Consider the following 22500-nt stretch of genomic DNA (forward strand, 5'->3'; position numbering starts at 1 on the left):
TATAGATGTTGGTCGTTCATGTCTTGCGTGCTGTATTGAAGTCCTCAATTAAAGAAAAATGTGTATGCAAATCATTTTATGTCAATCAAATAAAGTTATGATGGGAAATGAATTGGCTTGACTTTGTGTGTGTGTTTGTGTGTAGAGTTCTCAACGGGTCGGGTCGGCCCGACAAACCCGACGGGACCCGCAGGTTCATAAAACATTTATTAATCGCGAGCTGCTGTTCACCGTAAAGAAAGTCTGGTTACTGCGTGCAACGTGCATCATGAGAGGGACGGGGGCAGACCTGACGCCGCTGCGTGCACGCCTTTAGCCTGGATAAGAAGATGGGAGTTGGTGAAAAGTAAACAAGAGTGGGAAAATCAGAGGTCTGGAAAGTGTTTGGAGTGGTGCTGGATTCTGATGGAAATTCTACAGGTTATGTGCAATGCTCAAAATGTAAGGTGCTGATGAAATATGTGACCCTGCAAGGCGAAACCAGTCGCTTTGGTAAAATTTACAAAATTAAGTTATTGTGCTCACATTAACGGCCATAAACTAAGCTTCCCAACGACATGTAGCCTATTTAAGTAAATTGTCGCTCTAATGTATTGAATCTTCACCTAAGTCAGGGTTTAACATTCAAAACGTATGTTATACGTCGGGCCGCGTGCCGGGTTCGGGCATAATTCATGTTGATGTGTCGGGTTACATCGGTTCCGGGCTTTAAAAGCCACGGGCCGGGTCGGGTTGTAATTTTCAGGCCCGTTGAGAACTCTATTTGTGTGCACGTGCATCTGTGAAAACCATCTGATCTGAAGGCTGTGATGAAGTGCAATAGCGTGTGTCCTGGTAGTCCTATCCCTTCAGCAGGTGGCGCTGTGGTCACGGACAAAACAGTCTATCTGGAATCAAGGCTGTGGGGGACAACCACTGCAGCAGGTGTTAGTTACTCTCTATGGGTTAGATATCTGAACATAAGTGAAAAACAGCGCTCTCTGCCGGGTGAAGCTGATACATGGGGGCTAGAAGCTGTTACTATGGCAACTAGGTAACAAAGTGGAAGAAGGAACCGAAGGAACCCTGAGAGTCACCTGCATACAAATTGAGTTAAGGCTTCTATTTTTTTTATCTGATTGTCAGGGAAAGTCGGTGGTGAGATTTGTTTTTGTAGCTTTAGTCTATTCGAGTTCTAGGTGGCATGTCAGTAAACGGTGCACCTGAAGAGGTGTAACTGGTTGTGATTAAACAAACTGCAGCTGGTTAACGTTAGCAGTTGTTAACATAGCACCCTCTACGAACTACTGTAAATTACGTTCTGTTAACGTTACTCACACATCATACATTCGCTTGTTTAGGAGGCTTGGAAGTAAATATAGTCTCAGATTATGGAGATCCCAGGGGCCCATAACCCAGTTCTGCAGCAGGTGAACCAGTTGTGGTCCATGTTGGACGACATGTCTCTGGACAGTCCAGAGAGTTATCGGACCTTTATTGAGAAACAGCTACGGGACGGCGCGGATTTCTACTCGCCTCCTCAACCTGACTCCTGCATTCAAGTGGCGATACTAGTAAGTCAATTGACCCACCTGTTGGATTCAGTTTGGATTGAAATGGTGTTGTAGCTCTCTAAATTACAGCAATAATGTTATAGGCGGCAGAGTAGAACCAACATCCTCCTCATAGTCCGTATCAAAATAGTTTTGCTGTTGTTAAATGACTAACGGTAGTCCAACCTTATGTAATGTCCGTCTCAGGGCCCAAAGCGGGGTGTCCTGTACATCAACGTGTGCAGCTGGAAGAGGGTTCCTGCTCCCAGCTCCACTGAGCATCCTGTGCCGGTGTGTGGAGGAAGACTAGACACGCACACTGAGGGGAAAGGTAACTTCAGCACAGCAGTCTCTCTCAGATCCAACACCTGACATTAGAAATAGTCATGTTTTATATGTGACAGTACTGAAGAGAAGTACACACACAGCCTAGAGAATAGTGGTTTTGAGTGTGTTAATGTGTGTGTGTGTGTGTGTGTGTGTGTGTCACCTGAGTTGTCTCAACATTTTGATACATGTAAGACACACCTCACTGCTGAACACAGGATGGCCCCAGATATGGGGAGAATCATATTAAGCAATGGTCTGCTGGCCTAGGGCAGGTAAAAGAGTATGCCGGGTGGGTTGGTTCTGGGATAAACATAAAAAGGGGCAGCACAAATCTCATGTACTGGCCATTGGGGGAAAATGTTACATTAGACACTGAGTTGAGACTGTTTACATAAACTGTTTATTTGCATCTCTTACACTCTGCCTGTCCCTTGCTCTGTTTGTCCCTGGCGGCGCCCTGTAGAGCAGTACAGCGTGCTGGATGTGGCTTTCAGCCCTGATGTGGTGGTGCGAGCGCATGGGGACCCTAGGGAAATGGAACAGCTCCACCTGCTGGCCGTGAGCTTCGCCCAGCAGCAGCACGGCCTGAGTCTGGCCCAAGGTTACACCACTCTCACCACCGCCTGCAAGGGCAGCACCCAGGGCGTCAAGGACCGTCTGGTGTCACCGCGGCAACCACAACAACCGGTCCCGCCACCCGCACAGCCCAGCCCAGGTGAGAGGGAGACACCCTGAGGGGACACAGGAGTGTGCTGCACCACCAACGCTCCTGAGTGTGTGTGTGTGTATGTATGCCTCCACATCAGAGGAGAAATGGGATGGGATGGGATAGTCGGATAAGGCCCAGTTTGAGGAGAGTGTCTGTATTATAAGTGTTCAGCACTTCCCAAATGGAAGCAAAGAGTGTCACATTACTGTCAGGTGTGATGAACACAGGCAGTGCACAGATGAAAACTAGCTGCAGTGCCTTCCAGCAAGTCACTTGTTGACACCTCAGGGGTTTCAGTAGATTGTTTGTTTTATTCCAATGAAGTAGCATTTGTTCTTTCGATAAATAAACTCAAAAACTGTTTATAATGAAAACATAAATATGGAAAACAAACTATATAATCCATCCAATAAATCCAATACGATAAACGGTCACTAAAACAAATAAACAGGCTAAATAAACTGATAAATAAATTTAAAACCCATATGCCTGCTGGCGTCCATGCATTTCCAACAAACAGTTCCAACTTTTCCAACCAACTCAAGGATTCCTCCTTTGTCTACCTACTGTATATGCCACTAATTGGCACAGGTGTGCAATTGAACTCTTTCTGTTCCAAGGCCACATGGTCATCTTTCATCAGCAGGAGTCAATAAATTAACACAAATGTCATAAATGGCTCCTACACTAACCTCCAATTGTTCCTTCAGTTAATTTTCTTTCTCTCTCTCTCCCTCCTTCAGCCCCTTCTCTCCTGCAGAAGATCTCGTCCCTGCGTGGCGATGAGGGGATGGCTTTGGAGGGGACAGATGACCCCCCCGCAGGGAGGGTGACCCTTGACCTGGGTGGGGGCGGGCAGCCCACCAAGCCAGGGCTCATCCAGGTGATCTCCAGCTCAGAGAGCCCCCTCCTGCCACGCCCAGTCCACCGGCTCACACTGCACTCGGGCACGGGTGCCACAGGCGATCAGGGCCGCCCCAGCAGTCTGGAGCTCACCATAGAACTCCCCGGGGTTCGCTCTGCGAGAGAATGCCAGCTCAGCATCTCACAGGTGGCGCCATACTCTTCATCATCACAATAATAATGGTCATTAATTGACATCCTCATCCTCAGACATGCTCTCATGACATTTTCAGTTTCTACACACCGTCAGTCGGTCAGTCATGCCGGTGACATTTTGAGGCAGTATTTAGTGTAATACTGAGTTAAGTGTAATACTGAACTGGACACATGGTAAGGCTAGGTAGCTGAGAGCTGTTAGCCAGAGCAAGCGATTTTTAACTGCAGACATTCAGTCTTTCAGGGTCGACTTAAAGAGTTTAAGTGAGCCTAAATAACAGCCATATGCCAACAGCAAGCCTGCAGAAGTAATGTTGCCCACACAGACCGCTAGATTACAATAGATGAGACACCCGCTGTGTGTCAGAAACACACCACTGGCCCAGTCATTACATGCTGCTAGGCAGGTTCATAAAGCAGGCAGGGCCATATGCTTTTATAAGTCACACTTTCAGTTTGCTATGTGTTGTGTCTTTATTTATTTATAATGAAAGGTTCCTTCTAGAGTGTAGTGGCATTAGATCTCAGTGAGTTTGAGTTCTTGGTTAAATGGGTACAGAAGGACTGAGCTCATAATGTATCTTTGTGTTAAAGTTTGGCTAATACCACTGTAACCCGAATTGTATGTGCGTGTGTGTTTAGGATGATGTTCTACTTGAAGTAGAGGACATGTACCATCTCCATCTCAACCTCCCGAAGACAGTGAACGAGGAGACTGCCACAGGCGCCTTCAACGTGCGGACCCACACACTAACTCTCTCTGTGTCTGTGCTGTAACACACACACACACACACACACACACACACACTGACACTGACTCTTCAACTTTGTGCTATAATGCATAAACATTTATTCTGACCCTCACATGTATTCTGTAACACACACACACACACACACACACACACACTCACTGTGTGATCCAATACACACACAGACAGACTCACCATGTGTGGTTACATTGTGTTCCTTTGGACTCTCTGATGTGGCCCACACACACATACATAATTGCACAGCCCCAGATTCACTTGGTGTGTGCATGCACACAAACACTCACACTCTCTCACGCTCTCTCTCTCTCACACACACACACACACACACACACACACACACCTTTTGTTGTCTGGTTGGTTACCATGGTTCCAGTGCTGCCATCCACTCACTTACCCACAAAACCGAGAGACAAACAACCAAAACAACCAAAATCAAAAGCAAGAACACACAGCAGCCTTCCAGAGGTGAAGCCCATAGTCTTCATATATTAACATACAGGTCCCACGTACAGATGACACAATGGGGGCAGGCTATGTGTACAGACACACAAAGACAGACACAAAGACACAAAACACACACACACACACACACACACTGGAGGGCTTAATATAAGCAGTACTGTTTACAGGTGCCTGATGTAAGCACCACCTCAGTGTGCATGTGGGGTGAGGTGTGTGTGTGTGTGTGTGTGTGTGTGTGATTATGGCCCAAAACTCCAAACACACAGAGCACAATGAAGTCTCTTGGCTCTCCTGAATCTGAACTCAGTTTGTGTAACCCACTGTTTAAGGGGTTTTAATTTTGTTGAGTTTTCTAATTAAATAACATTTAGAACATACGTGAAATGATGCTATTGTATTTACATTGTGGTCTTATAGCTTTGGCAGTATTGGAGAGGCAACACCTTCTACCCTTAGACAACCAGGTCAAAGGGGTTGAGAGGTTTAAAACACAGGGTTGTTATTATTATTAATTATTATTATTATTATTATTATACATATGGTGAGTTTGCCCACACTATGCTCCCTTTGTGTACGCTGTCCTAAAATGTGAAGTGTTTGAGTTTGTGTCTGCAAAGAAATCTCTGAAGTGAAAGTCACAGAGAATTTATTTCATGTCATACTGCAGTCCTCCCAGTTCCCTTTCATTAAAATACCTTTTGGGGGATAGAGTTGAAATCTGTAATAGAATAACATTAATTAAAAGCACCTCCCATTGATTTTTCAAAACAAAAAGTTTTCTTTAAACACAACAAAATGGTTTCTTTTTTAAAAGTTCACATTCCCCTTAAGACAACATCCAAACGATGCGGTCAAAATAAATAACAGGATAATTGCCAGCATTGAAGGAATAACCACTCCCACAACGGTTAGAAAGTGCCACGCCCCTGCAGGAAGTGTGTGTGACGGGAGTTTACATTCTGCGGAGTGATGTGTGCTCCCGGCAGATGTGGGGTGGAGCCACCTGGCCAGGTGTGAACAGAGAGAGGGGCATATGTGACGTTAAACCGACTAAAGACTCCAGCTTCATATGTACAGTGACCCGGACTCTGGGCTACCTACAGCAAAGCGTGAGAATTCAGAGAGAAAACAGGGGGACAAATGTGTGTGATCAGAATCCACCCTTAAGTAACACTTTCCCTCGACCTAATTCACATGGCATGGCTGAACGGGAGCTCACTCCTCACTGCCGTGAGCTTCGATCGATCGATCGATCGATCGAATCTCAGGCAGACTTCAAACACGACTGAGACAGAAGACGGACAGAACATCAGAGATAGGGCTGCAATGCTAGCTCTACTTGACCTTTACTTTCAGACTGACTACGGGTGAGGGGGTGGCAGTATGACCCCCCCCAGGGATGAACCCAAAGCCCCCTCTCCCACTGCTAGATGTGGGGCTCTGGTGTTCCAAGTGTGGCGTTTTGAGAGAGTGCGTTTGTAGTTTTGAGATGATGTGCGCACCGAATGGGAGTGTGTGTGTGCGTTGTTTCTGTGCGTTGTGTGGGTGGACAACACTGATGTGGCGCGTTGGATAGTGTCTGTCCATGCGGCGGTTCGAGCAGCTCTGCCCGAGAGGGGGAGAGAGTCTATGAGAGGGGTCGAAGGTCAGGGGGCAGAGGTTGCTCGGGGTCAGAGTTGAGAGGTCACAGCAGCATGGTAACTGGCCGCTCCAGGAACTTGCGGAACTCGGCGAGCCACTGAGCACCCACGGCTCCGTCTACAACCCGGTGGTCACAGCTGAGTGTGACGGACATCATGCTGGCTACGTCAAACCTGAGGCACACAACACACACACACACACACACAGATTACTCACAGCATACACACACAAATACAGATACAGTACAGACAGCTGTAGCACTGGACGGGGGGTGGGGTCAGTAAACACATTTGAATGGGCACTGCTCAAGGCTTACGTCAAAAAACGATGTATTTTTTCCCCTCTGGTTAAACACTGACCATAGAAGGAACCGATGAGCACACATAAGTAATTCGTGTTTGCGTGGTTGTTGTTAGTGTGGGAGGGTCGTACCCTTTCTCGTTGTCGGCAGGGAGCAGCCTCTTCTCCGACCCCCCCACTGCCAGGATGCAGGCCTGGGGGGGGTTGATGATGGCCGAGAAGTTCTTGACGCCGAACATGCCCAGGTTGGAGATGGTGAACGTGCCCCCCTGAAAAACACGTGTGTGGGTTAAGGCATTGGAGATATGTGCTTGTTCTCAGTTCCCATCACCACAGAAAAACACAGCATGAACATGAACTGTATTCAGAGTTGACCTGTCTGAACTGTTCTTCAGGGAGACCATGCCTGTGTGTGTTTGTGTATATGTGTCTCACCTGGAACTCATGAGGCTGGAGTTTGCCATCGCGAGCTTTGGTGGCCAGTGTGCTGACATCTTTGCTGATGCCCGCCAGCCCTTTGATGTGTGCGTTGAACACTATGGGAGTGATAAGGCCGTTGGGAGTGCTAACTGCTACACTCACGTCCACCACGTGGTTCCTGGGTAAACGCAAAAAAACAAAACAGAAAATTACTAAAACGGACTGAAATTTAACATTGTTATTTGAACCATTTATTGTGTGAGTATTTCATTGATGATTTGTCGTAATGCCTCAATAACACACTTTGGATCTATTAATGACCGGGCGTTAACATCTGTGTACGTGTGTTAAGTGTGTTAGTGTATCGGCTGATGCATCAGTGTAAGGGCTAAGCTACACCAGGCACGTACCTGAAGTGTTCGCGTTTCGTCTGCTGCAACAATTAGCTTCCACTATAAACAATGGAAGTAGCTACACCAGACGTGATAGCGGCGTGTACGTTCGAAAAAAATAGACCATTCGTCTAAAATGGATTTTACACGTTGCGAACGGAATGCTTCAATTACGTGCCTGGTGTAGCTTCCCTGTAAGTGTTTACATGTTCAAGTGTGTTAACGCAATGGCTGCTGCATCAGTGCAAGTGTGTAACGGTGCCTACACACGCTTGTGTTGAATGCAGTGCTAGAGACGCATCTTGTTCACTTTACAAGGGTTTACGTTATCCGTTGCAGAAGTGTATTGTGGTTCCTCCGTCAAAAAGTTGAGAAATTTTCAACTTTTGCTGCACCAACGAACAGCAACGGAAGGCACCGACCCCAGCCAATCAAGTTATGGTTACTCTTCAAGGCATACACTAAAGGACACACCCCCGACCGTTGGGAAAACCCACTGACATGCAGGAACGCAACGGAACTGTGTGAGAGTAGGGTTAGTGTGTAAGTGTATCGGCTGTTGCATCTGTGTAAGTGTGTAAGTGTGAGGGTTGCTGCACGAGTCTAAGTGTGTAAGCGTGTACGCGTGTGAGCGTAACGCCGGCTAGTGTATCTTACTGTCTGATGACTGTGTCCATCCAAGAGGAGTTGGCCTCGGGCACCTTCAGGCAGGCCAGAGCTGAAGCCTTGATGATAAAATCATTCACAGACAGCTTGATGTTGTCAGCCTTCACCTCCTGGGAACACACACACACACACACACACACATACACACATAATTCAGAAAACACATACAACTCCAGATAGACACAGAACTCAGATACACAGACGTCTGCGGAGAGTCTGTAACATCAGTGCAGACTGGAGACCCATCCATTTTTTTTAGAGGAGTAAATGTGGGAATGTGACCTGAATTACAGCTGCGTCTTTGCCTAAGGCATGTACCGTACGAGTAAATGTTTGGCTTCTTCCTGAGATCAAGCGTGAAGGCTGCAATGTTGATGCAATGTTGACAGCCAATGCGCTTCTCCAAAGAACATGACGCCCCTAAACACACTTTTGAAGACCCAACTCTTCCGGGGATACCTCGTCTCCTATCGTTTTTTAGCAACTTAACATTTACATCTTACATTTATTTGCTTAGCAGACACTTTTATCCAAAGCTACTTCCATATGTATTATATTTCAAGGGCCATTGTCCCCAGAGGAACTCGGGGATAAGTGCCTTGCTCAAGGACACAACGGTGGAAGCCGGAAATTGAACCCACAACTTTTCTGGCTACTACTACTACATTTTTGTGTCGAGAAAGCAAACGCACACTGAATCTAGGAACTTGACAAGGTGCTAGTCACGGGATACATAATATTAAAAACAGATCGCACACTTTGGCCGAAACGTTGTCTCCTATTCTATTAAATCATTGTGGCATCTGAGCTACCAGAGTGTGCGATCTCTTTTTGTATTTAATACCACTACTACGTTACCACTGCCTAACACATCTCACACACCACTTACTATGCACTTCCCTCCTCCACCTCCTCCTTCTACTACACTTTGACTTGTGCTTATAATGTCCGCACTCTTACCGGTATTCACTCTTATTCTCACACACACACACACACAAACAAATGACAGGCTATACACACACACACACACACACACACAAATGACAGGCTACACACACACACACACACCACTTACTATGTACTTCCCTCCTCCACCTCCTTCTTCTAACACTTTCTCCTCCTACCACACTTTGACTAGTGCACACACACATACTTATAACGTCTGCACTCTTATTCTCTAGTAAGAGTATTGACTGATGCAGTAGTAATTCCTACCTAACGTCTCCTCTGCACTGCAGCTTGAATATTATTCGTCCTTCAGTAAGTCACTTTGGATAAAAGCGTCAGTTAAATAAACAAAAGTAAATGTAATGTAAATATTGACATCTACAGATGGGTGCAGATGAGAGACGTGTTGTGTTATTGTGTTGGGCAGGTGAGGTGTGTATGTTGTGCAGGTGAGGTGTGTGTGTTGTGTAGGTGAGGTGTGTATGTTGTGTAGGTGAGATGTCTGTGTTGTGCGGGTGAGGTGTGTATGTTGTGCAGGTGAGGTGTGTGTGTGTTGGGCAGGTGAAGTGTGTATGTTGTGTAGGTGAGGTGTGTATGTTGTGTGGGTGAGATGTGTGTGTGTGTTGTGTAGGTGTGTAGTGCTGAGTAGCTCACCTGGTTGAGCTCCTTCCTGAGTTCCAGCACCTGTTCCATGTTGACATCCACAGAGAGGTAATAGTGAGGGATGGTCTGCTTGGACTGGAGCAGCCTCTGGGCAATCACCTAGGAGACCACAGGAGAGAATGGGTCTTTATGGCAAGTCCAGAGGGACACACACAGCAATAACACCACACTACACTAAAGCTACAACTCTCTATATTACTAAACTCCACTTGCTCAGTGCTCTATGTAGGTGTGGGAGGGGGGCCCAAAATGATATTCTTTCATAGGTTGTGTGTGTGTGTGTATGTGTGTGTGTGTGTATGTGTGTGTGTGTGTGTGTGTGTGTATGTGTGTGTGTGTGTGTTAACTTGTAGATGAGGCTGATGTGGATGCTGTGTAAGTTCCTGTGTGTGTGTGTGTGTGTGTGTGTGTGTGTGTGTGTGTGTGTGTCTGTGTGTGTGCCTGAGAGAGTATGAGTATGTTACCTTGCGGATATTACTGATGGGGGTGTTGTGTTTAAGTTCCTGTGTGTGTGTGTGTGTGTGTGTGTATGTTACTTTGCGGATGTTGCTGATGGGGATGTCTGTGTAGGTTCCTGTGTGTGTGTGTGTGTGTGTGTGTGTGTGTGTGTTACCTTGCGGATGTTGCTGATGGGGATGTCTGTGTAGGTTCCTGTGTGTGTGTGTGTGTGTGTGTGTGTGTGTGTGTGTGTGTGTGTGTGTTACCTTGCGGATGTTGCTGATGGGGATGTCTGTGTAGGTTCCTGTGTGTGTGTGTGTGTGACCTTGCGGATGTTGCTGATGGGGATGTCTGTGTAGGTTCCTGTGTGTGTGTGTGTGTGTGTGTTACCTTGCGGATGTTGCTGATAGGGATGTCTGTGTAGGTTCCTGTGTGTGTGTGTGTGTGTGTGTGTGTTACCTTGCGGATGTTGCTGATAGGGATGTCTGTGTAGGTTCCTGTGGGGGCAGCAGCAGGAGCCACTGGAGTAGGAGCAGCAGCAGGGGCCGGAGCAGCAGGAGCAGCAGCCTACACACACACACATACATAATAAATGGTCAGACACCAATCACCTTTTCACACACAATAAACAAGGTGTGTGTGTCATAGCATAAGTACTCACAGGAACAGCCTTGGGGGGCACAAAGCTCTCAATGTCCTTCTTGGTGACTCTTCCATCAGGACCAGAGCCTGCAGGCACAGAGTAAACCCATGAGTCTCATGAGACCAGCTCATCTGGGGACAAGTCTGTGTGTCTCTCTCTCTCTGTCTCTCTCTGTCTCTCTCTGTCTCTCTCTGTCTCTCTCTGTCTCTCTCTGTCTCTCTCTCTGTCTGTCTCTGTCTGTCTCTCTCTCTCTCTCTCTCGACAGACAGACAGACACGCTAATAGCACAGAGAGGGAATGTCTGAATGGGGTCCTTTTTAGCTATTTAATAAATATGCAACACTGTACTGGAAGGCAACGTTGTCAGTGGTGTGTGTGTGTGTGCGCGCGCATCAGCACTCACCTGCCACCTGTGCCAGGTTGATGCCCTTCTCTGCTGCCAGTTTCTTGGCCAGAGGGCTGGCAAACACCCGGCCACCCTTCTTGGTGGGGGCAGCTGAAGTGGGGGCAGGAGTGGGAGGGGCAGCCACGAGGGCAGGAGTCGCCTGAACACACCAGAGAACAAGTCAGCCATCACACACACACTTCATCTTACACACACACACACACACACACACACATCATCTCACTCACATGCACACTCACACACCTAATTTCACATACATACTTCATCTCACACACACACCATCATCATCATCATAACATTTCATTTCATACAGTGTGTGTGTGTGTGTGTTTGTGTGTGTTTACCGCTGTGGGTGCGGGAGCCGGCGGTGGTGGAGCAGCGATGCCGGTCTCCACGTAGTCGGCAAAGGCTTTGATGTCGGCCTCATTCTCCACAATGATGCAGAGGGGCGTGCCCAGTGGAACGTCTCGAGTGCCCTCATTAATCATTATCTTCGCCAGGTAACCCTCCTCCTGCACCTCAAAACCTGCACACACAAACAACACACAAAAGCACCCAGGTTTCTCATCTGTGTGCTGAATGGCTGAATAAAACAGAGCTCTGTGTGTGTGTGTGTGTGTGACCTATGGTGGCCTGGCTCGATCTCAGTCAGCATGCTTTCAATGTCCTGCCCAGTTGTTTGTACTGTGCAACTGCATTTTGTGCACATGATGCAACAGAATTGTGCAACTGGATCTTGATTTGCTCTTCTATGTGTGTGTGTGTGTGTGTGTGTGTGTGTGTATCAATGATTGTCTAGTGCAGTGATTTTGAGTGTCAGTATGGGATCAGTGCTGGTGGTATAGTGTGTTTGTGTGTGTTACCTAAGGTTATTTGTGTTACCTAAGGTGGCCTTGTTGGTGTCGATCTTGGCCAGCAGGTCTCTCTCTTGTGTGTGAGTTTGTGTGTGTGTGTGAGAAAGTGAGTGTGTGAGTGTGTGTGTGTGTGAGAGAGAGAAAGTGAGTTTGTGTGTGTTACCTATGGTGGCCTTGTCAGTCTCAATCTCGGCCAGCAGGTCTCCCTCGCTGAGCTTCTCTCCCACCTTCTTCTCCCAGCGTTGCACTGTGCCCATGGTCATGGTGGGGGACAGCGCCGGAAGCAGGATCTACACACACACACACACACACACACACACACACACACACACACACACACACACACACACACACACACACACACACACACACACACACACACACACACACACACACACACACACACACACACACACACACACACACACACACACACACGTCACAGGTTGCAGAGAGGTCAGGACCCCAGCACTCAACACTTCACTGCATCACTGAGAGAGGACATGAATGTGTGAGCATGACGGCGTGGTTAAGGTCTCCACATGACAGACAACAAGCATAAACTGTTCAACTGGGTCCAACTCAACCCGAACACACAATCTAGCATCATCTATTTCACTGAAGGGTTAAGCCAGGCTTCTAACCACATACACAAAATAGATAGATAGATAGATAGATTATCTAGATAATATCTATCTTTATTGATCCCCAAGGGGAAATTCAAGAAAAAATTCAAGAAAATTCAAGAAAAAAATTAGACTGGAACTATTTTACTGAAGGTTAAACCAGGCTCCTAATCATATACAGACATAAAACCAGAACAGTCACACACACACACACACACACACAGGGATACACACAGACACAGACAACACAGACACACACACACACACACACACACACACACACACACAGTGTGCAGTACGCACCTTCAGGTGGGCGGGGTAGGAGCTTCCTGGAGCTGCTGGGGGGGCAGCGGGGGCAGGAGTGGGTGGCGCAGCAGGGGCAGCAGCAGCGGGGGCAGCGCGGTTGGCCATCTCCAGCGTGTAGTCCTTAAACGCAGCGACCTGGTCGGCGCTAAAGGGGGCAAACGCAGGGTCAGACACTTCTCCAGTTCTCAGCGAGAATGTTCTTGGTCTCTCTGGATGGACCCTAGTAGTTTAGCTTCCCGTTCCAAAGACTTCTACCAAAATGTCCATGAAACTTTAAATGAAAAACGTTGTGATTGGTTTGGCCAACTGTGGGAGGGTGAAATCTTTCAATGGGAGATGCGGCCGACCCATCTTACCCCAGTTCTACTTAGCTACATTGTTCTAATCTCACTACGTGGAACCCCCCCCCCTCCTCCTCACTCTTCCCCTTCCTTCCAGGCTAGCTGAGACACTCAGGTTATTTGGATCCTCCTCCTGCTCAACATCTCGCCCAACTGCATGCTGGGAAAACCTGTAGTGGCACTCTAAAAATAAAGCAGACAAAGCCTGACCTCTGACCTTTTGCTTCCCTCTATGGCACTGAACTGGCACAGGCAGTTATACAGGAACCATTCATACAGGAACCAGTCGGTTAGACAGGAACCATTCAGTTAGACAAGACCCTGCCAATCATACCAATACCAGTCTCTCATACAGGAACCAGCCAGCCAGTCACTCTAACAGAAACCAGCGACACAAGAACGAGTCAGTCATAAAGGATTCGGGCGTTAGCTGACTGCTCGTGACCATGCAGGCCCCTCTATACTCCACAGGTTGCCCAGTCTCAGGATGGAACATGAGGAGAAGCGACTTTACTGCACAGACCTCAATCCAGACTAACTCAATTACTGCACTCTTAACTACATATTTAAAAAACGTTTTATCTGCCATTTGTAGTCTATCGGGGTGGTCGTGTGTGGCTTATGTCCTTTGGCCTGCTGTGAATTATACAACTGGTCACATACAATAAAGCATAGTGTATCCAGTCATGTAAAAAAAGACTCAAATCAGTTAATGGGTTTCTGGTACCAGCAGGTAAAACAAAGAATACTAACTGCTTCTACACACAGTTGCGTTCCGTCAACGCATGCCAGTGGGTGTTCCCAATGGTAGCTATGCAAATCACTTGAAGTATAACCGTAATTTGATTGGTTGGTGCAGTCCTTCGATTGGCTTGATTGGCCGGTGCCGTCTGTCGGTGCAGCAACAGCTGAACTTCTCAATGCGAGCGACGGGAGAAACGCGACGCAACGGACCCACAATTCAGTTAGGCAACGGATGACGTGAGCCTATGTAAAGTGAATCGGATGGGTTTCCAGCACTGCAATGCACGCAACTGTGTGTAGGAGCCGTCAAACACTGTCATGTCAGTAACTTTACGCATATGTTGTCATGTACAAAATACCTTATGAAACTCCTCATTTCAACACAATGACCTTGAGAAGTACAGCAATTCTGCACTGTCTGTCTAAAACATAGTTTAACCATAAATTGAGTAATCATAAAAGAGTTTAGACAGTAGTTGTATTTGGGTGTGTAACGTCCTGCCTTTAAGGCTGTACTCCAACTTTAGAAGCGCCTCCATAGAGGACGAGAAATTCTCTTCCCCTGTATGGTTGCCTTTCTGCCAGGGAGGAGGCAGGCTGCATACACACAGGGGACCACAGGGAATTACTGTGTGTTGTGATCTTAGTATATAGTCTGTGTGGTCAGTTAATGTCCGTGTCTGTGGTAACAGACCAGTCAACGATGAGACCCTAAAGCAGCACATCCTTGCATACCCACTAAACACTATCATGCTTCTACTGCTGCAGCTAGCTCTCCAGTCACACACCTGCATGCAGCAGGTACATGGTGAAAACTGCACCCAATTACCCATCCTCTGTGACACAGGTGAGTACTGTGATCACTTATGTATCACACACAGACAGTAAAAACTGTTCCTAGTTAGACAAGCCTTGTAATACTGGTGACTACACCGGTCCTGCTTCATTGTGAACACTTGTGTACCAAATTTCCCTCACAGGATCAAAAGAGTATATATACTATGCTATACTATACTATACTATACTATACTATACTATACTATACTTGCAACCTGCTAACAATAACTCAGGTGAGTGCATACAAGTGAGACATTTAGTCCTTTAGCTGACGCTTTTATCCAAAGCAACTTACAACAGTTAAGGTACAATAAAGGTACTGTGCCACTGGGATATTGTTAGTGCAGCAACAAGTACTGCGCTTACCTGTCCACAGTGATGCAGATGACCGATCCGATGGGCACATCCCTGGTACCCTCTGGGACGAGGATCTTGGCCAGGTAACACTCATCCATTATTTCAAAGCCCACTGTAGCCTTGTCCGTCTCCACCTGAGAACCAGCAGGAAGACCATATTAGCAAGGCGTCAGCTCATCCCCCCACCCCCCACCACCCACCACCACACACATACACCTAAGGGGCCAGCAGGAAGACCACAGCAAGCAGTCAGCTAATTTCAAAAGAGTTTCAGGGGAATGTAAACAGACACACGCACACACACAGTCACACACACACACACAAGTAGGAACATCACCACACCTCAGCAATCAGTTCTCCCTCGCTGATCTTCTCTCCCTCTTTCTTTTCCCAGCGTGCAATGGTGCCTGCCTGCATTGTGGGAGACAGGGCAGGCAACTCCACCTAAAGGACATGACATCAACAGAGAGTCACCATAAAGCAGCCTGCCTGAGAGGAAGGAGTGTCCACATGAGACGGTTAAGAAACAGTGAAGGGACAGATTTATGAATGTTTCTTTGGACACAATTAAATTTCAACATTTGTCTTAAAGCAACAGATAAGGGAGATAATATGGCTAGCACCATGTGCCATAGCTAAACTTGGCAGGCAGTACCCCTTAGCTCTGCACCATTAACCAAAAGCCTGTGGCCATCGGTATAGACATTTGATTTCCCAAATGCACAAAGAAGGCCATAATGATGTATCAGGCACCATTGCAAACAGACGAGCTCATGACTCCAGGTGAGCCATCGGGTGTTAAAACGTCAATAGCTCTGGCGATTGCCATTGGGCGAAAGAACCAAGTGAGCGCCATCAGGCCATGTGGGCAAAAGTGACAAATCCACACACAATTTGGCCAGTGGCCATGAGAGACATCTCAAGTCCAACACACAAACAGGTGTCCTTGACCTGGCAATGCATACAGTCAGATTATCATCAAAGGTGTATTGCGAATAATTAACGTGAGAAATGTAATCAAACAATCTATTTATTGATTCACAGCAACTGAACAATCGTTCATAGGCCGAAAGTAATCTACTTAAGCATCAAACCAAAACGTAATCTATTATTGGATGCAGAGATTCTACCATATGTAAGCAGGAGCAACGAAGGGCGTTACAGAATACATCTACGATGTACATGGGGAAACTGTCAGTCAGGACAAACCTTAGCTTGGTTACATTATATACATAACTATTATAAACATATACACAATTCCCATAAAATAAATTAATTTAAACAGTAAGAATGTGGAAAGTTCTTGCCTTTTGATGGGGAGGAAGACTATAGAAGCGTTGACTCTGATGATAGCTGCTAACAATTTGGTTGCCATGCAAGACGCGACCTTTGCTAAACTGGATCTGTAGCCCGGTGGCTCTACTCAGTGGCCGGATGCGACACGGCCCTCTGCTATGGTGGTATCTTTTCAGATGACATGGGCCTGGTTCCGATCGTAATCCCAGAGAGTTACAGGACCGGGTGAGATTGACAGACGACTGCCTCATACGTACAACTAAGCGCAGCATTTTGGCTAGTTTGGTTAGCTAGTAAGCTAATACCCTTGCACAAAACGTCCTTTTACTCCTGTCGAACAACTCTTACAAGCTTTGGAGGCTATGTTAATAAGCCTGCAATTAATGTCAACCTTTAAAGCGGCCAATTTAGGTATTACTCGTTGATTCCGCCCCAAAGCTTGCCCAGACCCCCTTCTCTTTACTTTCCAATGACCTCCCCGTCCCACGCTGTCACACTTTACGACCCTGCGCTGAAGTATCGAACTCCGCCCACTGTCGTGAAGATTCTCAGGCATGCAAGACTGTCGTAATACTGTTTTGTTGTCTGTCTTATGGTCATGGTTATGGTTATAGGATTTGGCAGACGCCTTTGTCCAAAGCGACATACAAATACAAAAACAATATAATATTTATATTTAACAGGGAACAGATTAAAATGTTGGTCAAACTATAATAAGGAGAATAGCAATAATAAACAACAATGTCAATTCAATCAATAGCCTAATAAAATAAGCAATGAAAATAGGGGGGAAAAGGCAATAATAAACAATAATGTCCATTCAATCAATAATATAAAAACAATAACATACATTAAGGAGAATATCAATAATAAACAATAATGTCAAGTTAATCAACAACCTAATGGATATAAAACCATACAAACCATAACGCATAAGAAGTGCTTAAAGAACTAAGTGCATGTTGAACAGAAATGTCTTTAGACCCCTCCTAAATGACCCAAAACATAACAGGAACGGAGAGCGGTGAGAGCACTGAGCAACTCAGTCCACCAACATGGAACCACTGAGGAAAAGATGTCAGTTGACATCTATTCTTCCCAAGTGCATTGGACATTTTATGTTTCTTCTTGATGGTTACTTGTCTGAATGGCAGTGATAGCTCTTATGATCACTGTTTACAGTAAGTGTTACTTAACAAACTAGATGCACACACATAATGACCACTGCTCAGTCCTGCACATTCTCTCCGCAAAAATAAAATCACTCTTGTCAATTAGTCTCCATCTCTTATCCATCCCCTACTCTTGCAACTTTTGTGTAAATAAGTGTGTGCATGTGTGTTTGCTTGGTGTATATGTGTGCTTCGCTCTCTGTGTGTGTGTGTGTGTGTGTGTGTGTGTGTTTTAAAGGAAAATTCCGGTATTAGCACTTTGAGTCTCTTTTCTGGTTTGTTTTGGATGAACTAGCGTGGTGGACACCGAAATTTTGACGATTGGTCCTGTCTAGACTTTTCTGACTCACCTTTACTGCTTCAGAGTGGCTGCAACAGGCATGCACAAACATGTCCTAAAACAACCCTTAACGTTCGTTTTCAAAACTGTGCAACTCACCGAGTGGTTAGTGGTGTTCGTTGATTATTAAAATCAAATATATCGGCGCAATGTATGATTTCCAGCCATCTTATTTGTGGAACTATTTTTTCAGACACCTCACAACCGCGTATAAACTTCCGCTCAATATTTGAGCCTGAAGCATAGACGGTGGCGCAGTAATATCAACGTGCAATGAGTCTTCCAACAGAAATCAATGGGATTTTACAAAATGCCAAATAAAACACGACAGAAACTGTATTTCACTATGCTACTTGTTTTGTAACATCAACAAACTAACCAGTCGGTGAGTTGTACAGTTTTGAAAACGAACATTAAGGGTTGTTTTAGGACATGTTTGTGCATGCCTGTTGCAGCCACTCTGAAGTAGTCAAAGGCGATTCAAAACGAGTCAGAAAAGTCGAGACAGGACCAATCGTCAAAATGTCGGTGTCCACCACTCTAGTTCATCCAAAACAAACCAGAACAGGGACTCAAAGTGCTAAATACCGGAATTTTCCTTTAATGTGTGTGGATGCCTGTGTGTGTGTGTTTTTATGTGTGTGGATGCCTGTGTGTGTGCGTGCATGCATGTGTACTGTGTGTGTGTGTGTGTTTATGTGTGTGTATGTGTGTGTGTGTGTGTGTGTGTGTGTGTGTGCACGTGAGTGCCTGTGTGTGTGTGTCCATGTGCGTGTATTTATGTGAATGTGTGTGCGTGCCTGTGTGTCTATGTGTGTCTGCATGCGTGTGCCTGTGCCTTTGTGTGTGTGTGTGCATGTGCGTGTGTCTTTGTGTGTGCGCACATGCTCTACCGGCAACCCTTTCACTCAACACCACCATCTACAGGCCGATTGGTTTACAGACACTAAATGTGAGTGGTTATGGGATTGGTTGAGATCAATACTTAAATTCCCAGCACTTAAAATGTAATGAAATCTATCCTGCCACACCACAGATGAGACATGTTTATTGTGAAGTTACACAAAACCAAAATACAGTTATTTTTCTATATATCCATACTTTTTTATTCTCAGACAGTAACAAATGTTACAAACATTGGCCCCATCTGTCTCTATTACAAACCAGACATGTGTGAAATCCTAGAAATGACAGAGTTCCAATAAATAGTGTACATTTGTGACAGAACACCGCCCCCTCCTGGTCCATAATTCAGCAACAACAGGCAGAATCTCTGGACACACTGCTGCTTCAGACATGATAAAGGGTGCAGGGGAATGAGGTGCTGAGTGGTTGCCAGGGTAACAATCATTTATCAAACAGTGACATTCACAATGTTGAAGCAGACAATTATGTCAACACAGGCAAAGAGTATTTACAGGTCGGCATAAACAACATATAAACAACATCCTTGTTTAACCTTCTCTCTTTTCTCTCTCTCTCTCTCTCTCTCTCTCTCTCTCTCTCTCTCACACACACACACACACACATACACACGCAACCCCCTCCCCACCCCCACTCTGGTAAATGAATCACATGTTTAGGTGTTCTGGGAGGTGCACAGTGTGTTAGGGAATGTTTTCATGAAGAGATATTAACACAGGTTACATCAGCATGGTACAGATCCTTCTCCATCACCACACTACGCACATCACAGATCCATCTCCATCACCATAGTGCGCACATCACAGATCCTTCTCCATCGCCATAGTTCGCACGTCACAGATCCTTCTCCATCACCACACTACGCACATCACAGATCCTTCTCCATCGCCATAGTTCGCACGTCACAGATCCTTCTCCATCGCAACAGTGCGCACATCACAGATCCTTCTCCATCGCAACAGTGCGCACATCACAGATCCTTCTCCATCGCAACAGTGCGCACATCACAGATCCTTCTCCATCGCCATAGTGCGCACGTCACAGATCCTTCTCCATTGCCACAGTCTATATGTCACAGACCTTTATTTGTCGCCACTGTACACACATCACAGATCCTTCTCCATCACCACTGTACACATCACAGATCCTTTTCTGTCTCCCCTGTCTCCACATCAGGCATCCTCTGTGTCTGTAATCTCAGAGTCCATTGGTCCTGTGAGCCTCTGGATGTCCTCTCATGACGAGGGGAATGGTGCACACACACAGACACACTCACACACTCACGGCTCACACTCCTCCTTCAGTTCAGTCTGGTGTCACTGTGGTCCTCCTCGATCCACGCCACAATCTTCCCCTCCCAACCCGGGATGATGGCATCTTCCTGGAACACCTGCACACCAAGGAAACCCAGAGCCATCAAACACACACACACACACACACACACACACACACACATTAGTTAGACAGGACAGGAGGAATGTATTGTTTTTGTTTTAGTGGCTGTCGGTGCAGTTACTTTTGAAGGCCTACCTCCTCCTTCACCGTGCCAAACTCCGGGTCTAAAGCTTTGAAGTGGTACCTGAAGTTGCCATGTCTGTCAACAGCGGCCTTGAAGTCCCGCAGGGTCAACTCCCCCAACCTGCCACGGGAGGACTGGTTACAGCACAGGCACACACAAACGTGTATGCATACACACACACATACACACACTAGGGCTGAAGATAACGATTATTTTCATAGTCGATAAATCTCTCAATTCTTTTATCGATTAATCTATTAGTTAATCAATAAAATGTCAGAAAATGGTATGATAAATATATTTAGTTTACTGTCATAGAAGAGGTAACGCTGAAAATATTCAAGTTTATAAGGCTGCAATCAGAGAATTGAGGTATTTTCCTTTAAAAATGTCACAAACCGATTAACCGATTACCAGTTGACAACTAATCGATAGACTATTTATTGCAACCCAGACATACACACATACAATTATGCATAGACATGCACACATTCAGTAAACAAAAAAAACACACACATACACACACATAATATGATAGTAGAATTACTTCTTGGGGATGTTGATGAGGAAGGGCGTTAGGGAACGGTCGGTGAAGTAGAGGACTTTAGTGGACACAGATGCACTGAGCACTGGACTGCTGTGGGAATGCGCCATCTCTGACACACAGAAGAGGGGGAGATGGATTAGTTCATCTCTACAATACCACCATTCTAAAATGCTTTGTACTCTCATCCTCTGACGTTAGCATGTAGGTACTGTGCTGTGGGTTGGGATGATGTAAAACGGGTCTGACGTTAGCGTGTCAGTGCCGTGCTGTGCGTTGGGATCATGTAAAACAGGTCTGACGTTAGCACGTCAGTACCGTGATGTTAGTTGGGATCATGTAAAACAGGTCTGACGTTAGCATGTCAGTGCCGTGCTGTGTGTTGGGATCATGTAAAACAGGTCTGACGTTAGCATGTCAGTGCCGTGCTGTGTGTTGGGGTTCATGTAAAACAGGTCTGACATTAGCATGTCAGTACCGTGCTGTTGGTGGGGTTCATGTAAAACAGGTCTGATGTTAGCATGTTATGCTATGCCATGTGAGACCTGAGAGTGGTTTTTGGTCCGGTGATGTGACACAGGTCTGAAGTAACCGTTGCATAAGAGCATCAGCTACATGTAAAGGTAAATATAACCTACTGGCGCTAGGCGGCCACGATTCCCGGTCGGTGTGGTTGGCTCTCCTCCCTGGAGACTTGCTGGGGCCCTGAGAAAACAACACAAACAAACAAACACACACAAACACAGAGGCATTCAGCACCACTGGAGCACACACTTACTGTGAAAAACTCACTAGACAACTGGAGGGACCGGAATGTTGTGCTGTTATTACTGATGCTCCTCACAAAGATGACCCCATGACCTTGAAACTACTGATGTGACACACACATGGAAGCATTTAGCACCTCTGGAGCACACCACACACTCAATGAGCGACTGAACGACTAGAGAGACCGGAATGTTGTGTTGTTATTACTGATATACTCCACACAGAGATGACCTTGTGACCTTGGAACTCCTGCTGCTCCATACAGAGATGATCTTGTGACCTTGGAGCTCCTGATACTCCAAACAGAGGTGACCTTGTGACCTTGAGCTCTTGAATGACTGAGAGAGCATAATCTCAGCAAGAGATGATGCCCTTAGCCTGCACTGAATTAAAGCCAAATCACACACTTGTGTGTGTGTGTGTGTGTGTGTGTGTGTGTGTGTGTGTGTGTGTGTGTGTGTGTGTGTGTGTACCTTCTTGTCCTGCCGTGTAT

The 22500-nt window shown here is 46.2% G+C and overlaps 3 protein-coding genes across 3 annotated transcripts in view; 1 reads left to right on the plus strand and 2 right to left on the minus strand.

Moving 5' to 3' along the window:
- The first annotated feature begins 805 nt into the window (after window positions 1–805).
- Window positions 806–4488, plus strand: pih1d2 (PIH1 domain containing 2). Its single transcript, XM_048267012.1, has 5 exons — window positions 806–1553; window positions 1740–1863; window positions 2326–2577; window positions 3315–3622; window positions 4273–4488. Exons 1-5 carry the CDS (start codon window positions 1371–1373, stop codon window positions 4405–4407), a joined length of 1002 nt encoding a protein of 333 aa, XP_048122969.1. The 5' UTR covers window positions 806–1370; the 3' UTR covers window positions 4408–4488.
- A 1962-nt stretch (window positions 4489–6450) lies between these two features.
- Window positions 6451–17249, minus strand: LOC125309534 (dihydrolipoyllysine-residue acetyltransferase component of pyruvate dehydrogenase complex, mitochondrial-like). The gene is made up of 14 exons (XM_048266522.1): window positions 16752–17249; window positions 15787–15888; window positions 15454–15578; window positions 13163–13310; window positions 12397–12523; window positions 11724–11905; window positions 11377–11518; window positions 10992–11059; window positions 10790–10897; window positions 9884–9991; window positions 8273–8391; window positions 7239–7401; window positions 6936–7072; window positions 6451–6676 (listed from the first exon to the last, which is right to left on the minus strand). The coding sequence occupies exons 1-14, from the start codon at window positions 17010–17012 to the stop codon at window positions 6547–6549; spliced, it is 1920 nt and encodes a 639-aa protein (XP_048122479.1). The 5' UTR covers window positions 17013–17249; the 3' UTR covers window positions 6451–6546.
- Window positions 17250–19331: 2082 nt separating this feature from the next.
- Window positions 19332–22500, minus strand: part of dixdc1a (DIX domain containing 1a) — a 15786-nt gene continuing 12617 nt past the window's right edge. The window contains exons 11-15 of the mRNA XM_048267120.1: window positions 22481–22500; window positions 21878–21944; window positions 21243–21351; window positions 20707–20815; window positions 19332–20566 (exon numbers count right to left, since the gene is read on the minus strand). The exon at window positions 22481–22500 is cut by the window's right edge and continues 136 nt beyond it. Of these exons, the coding sequence (XP_048123077.1) occupies window positions 20477–20566; window positions 20707–20815; window positions 21243–21351; window positions 21878–21944; window positions 22481–22500 (395 nt within the window). The 3' untranslated portion in view covers window positions 19332–20476. The remainder of the gene's footprint in view (window positions 20567–20706; window positions 20816–21242; window positions 21352–21877; window positions 21945–22480) is intronic.

Source organism: Alosa alosa, chromosome 16, assembly GCF_017589495.1.
Source record: "Alosa alosa isolate M-15738 ecotype Scorff River chromosome 16, AALO_Geno_1.1, whole genome shotgun sequence".
Classification (NCBI taxonomy): Eukaryota; Metazoa; Chordata; class Actinopteri; order Clupeiformes; family Clupeidae; genus Alosa; species Alosa alosa.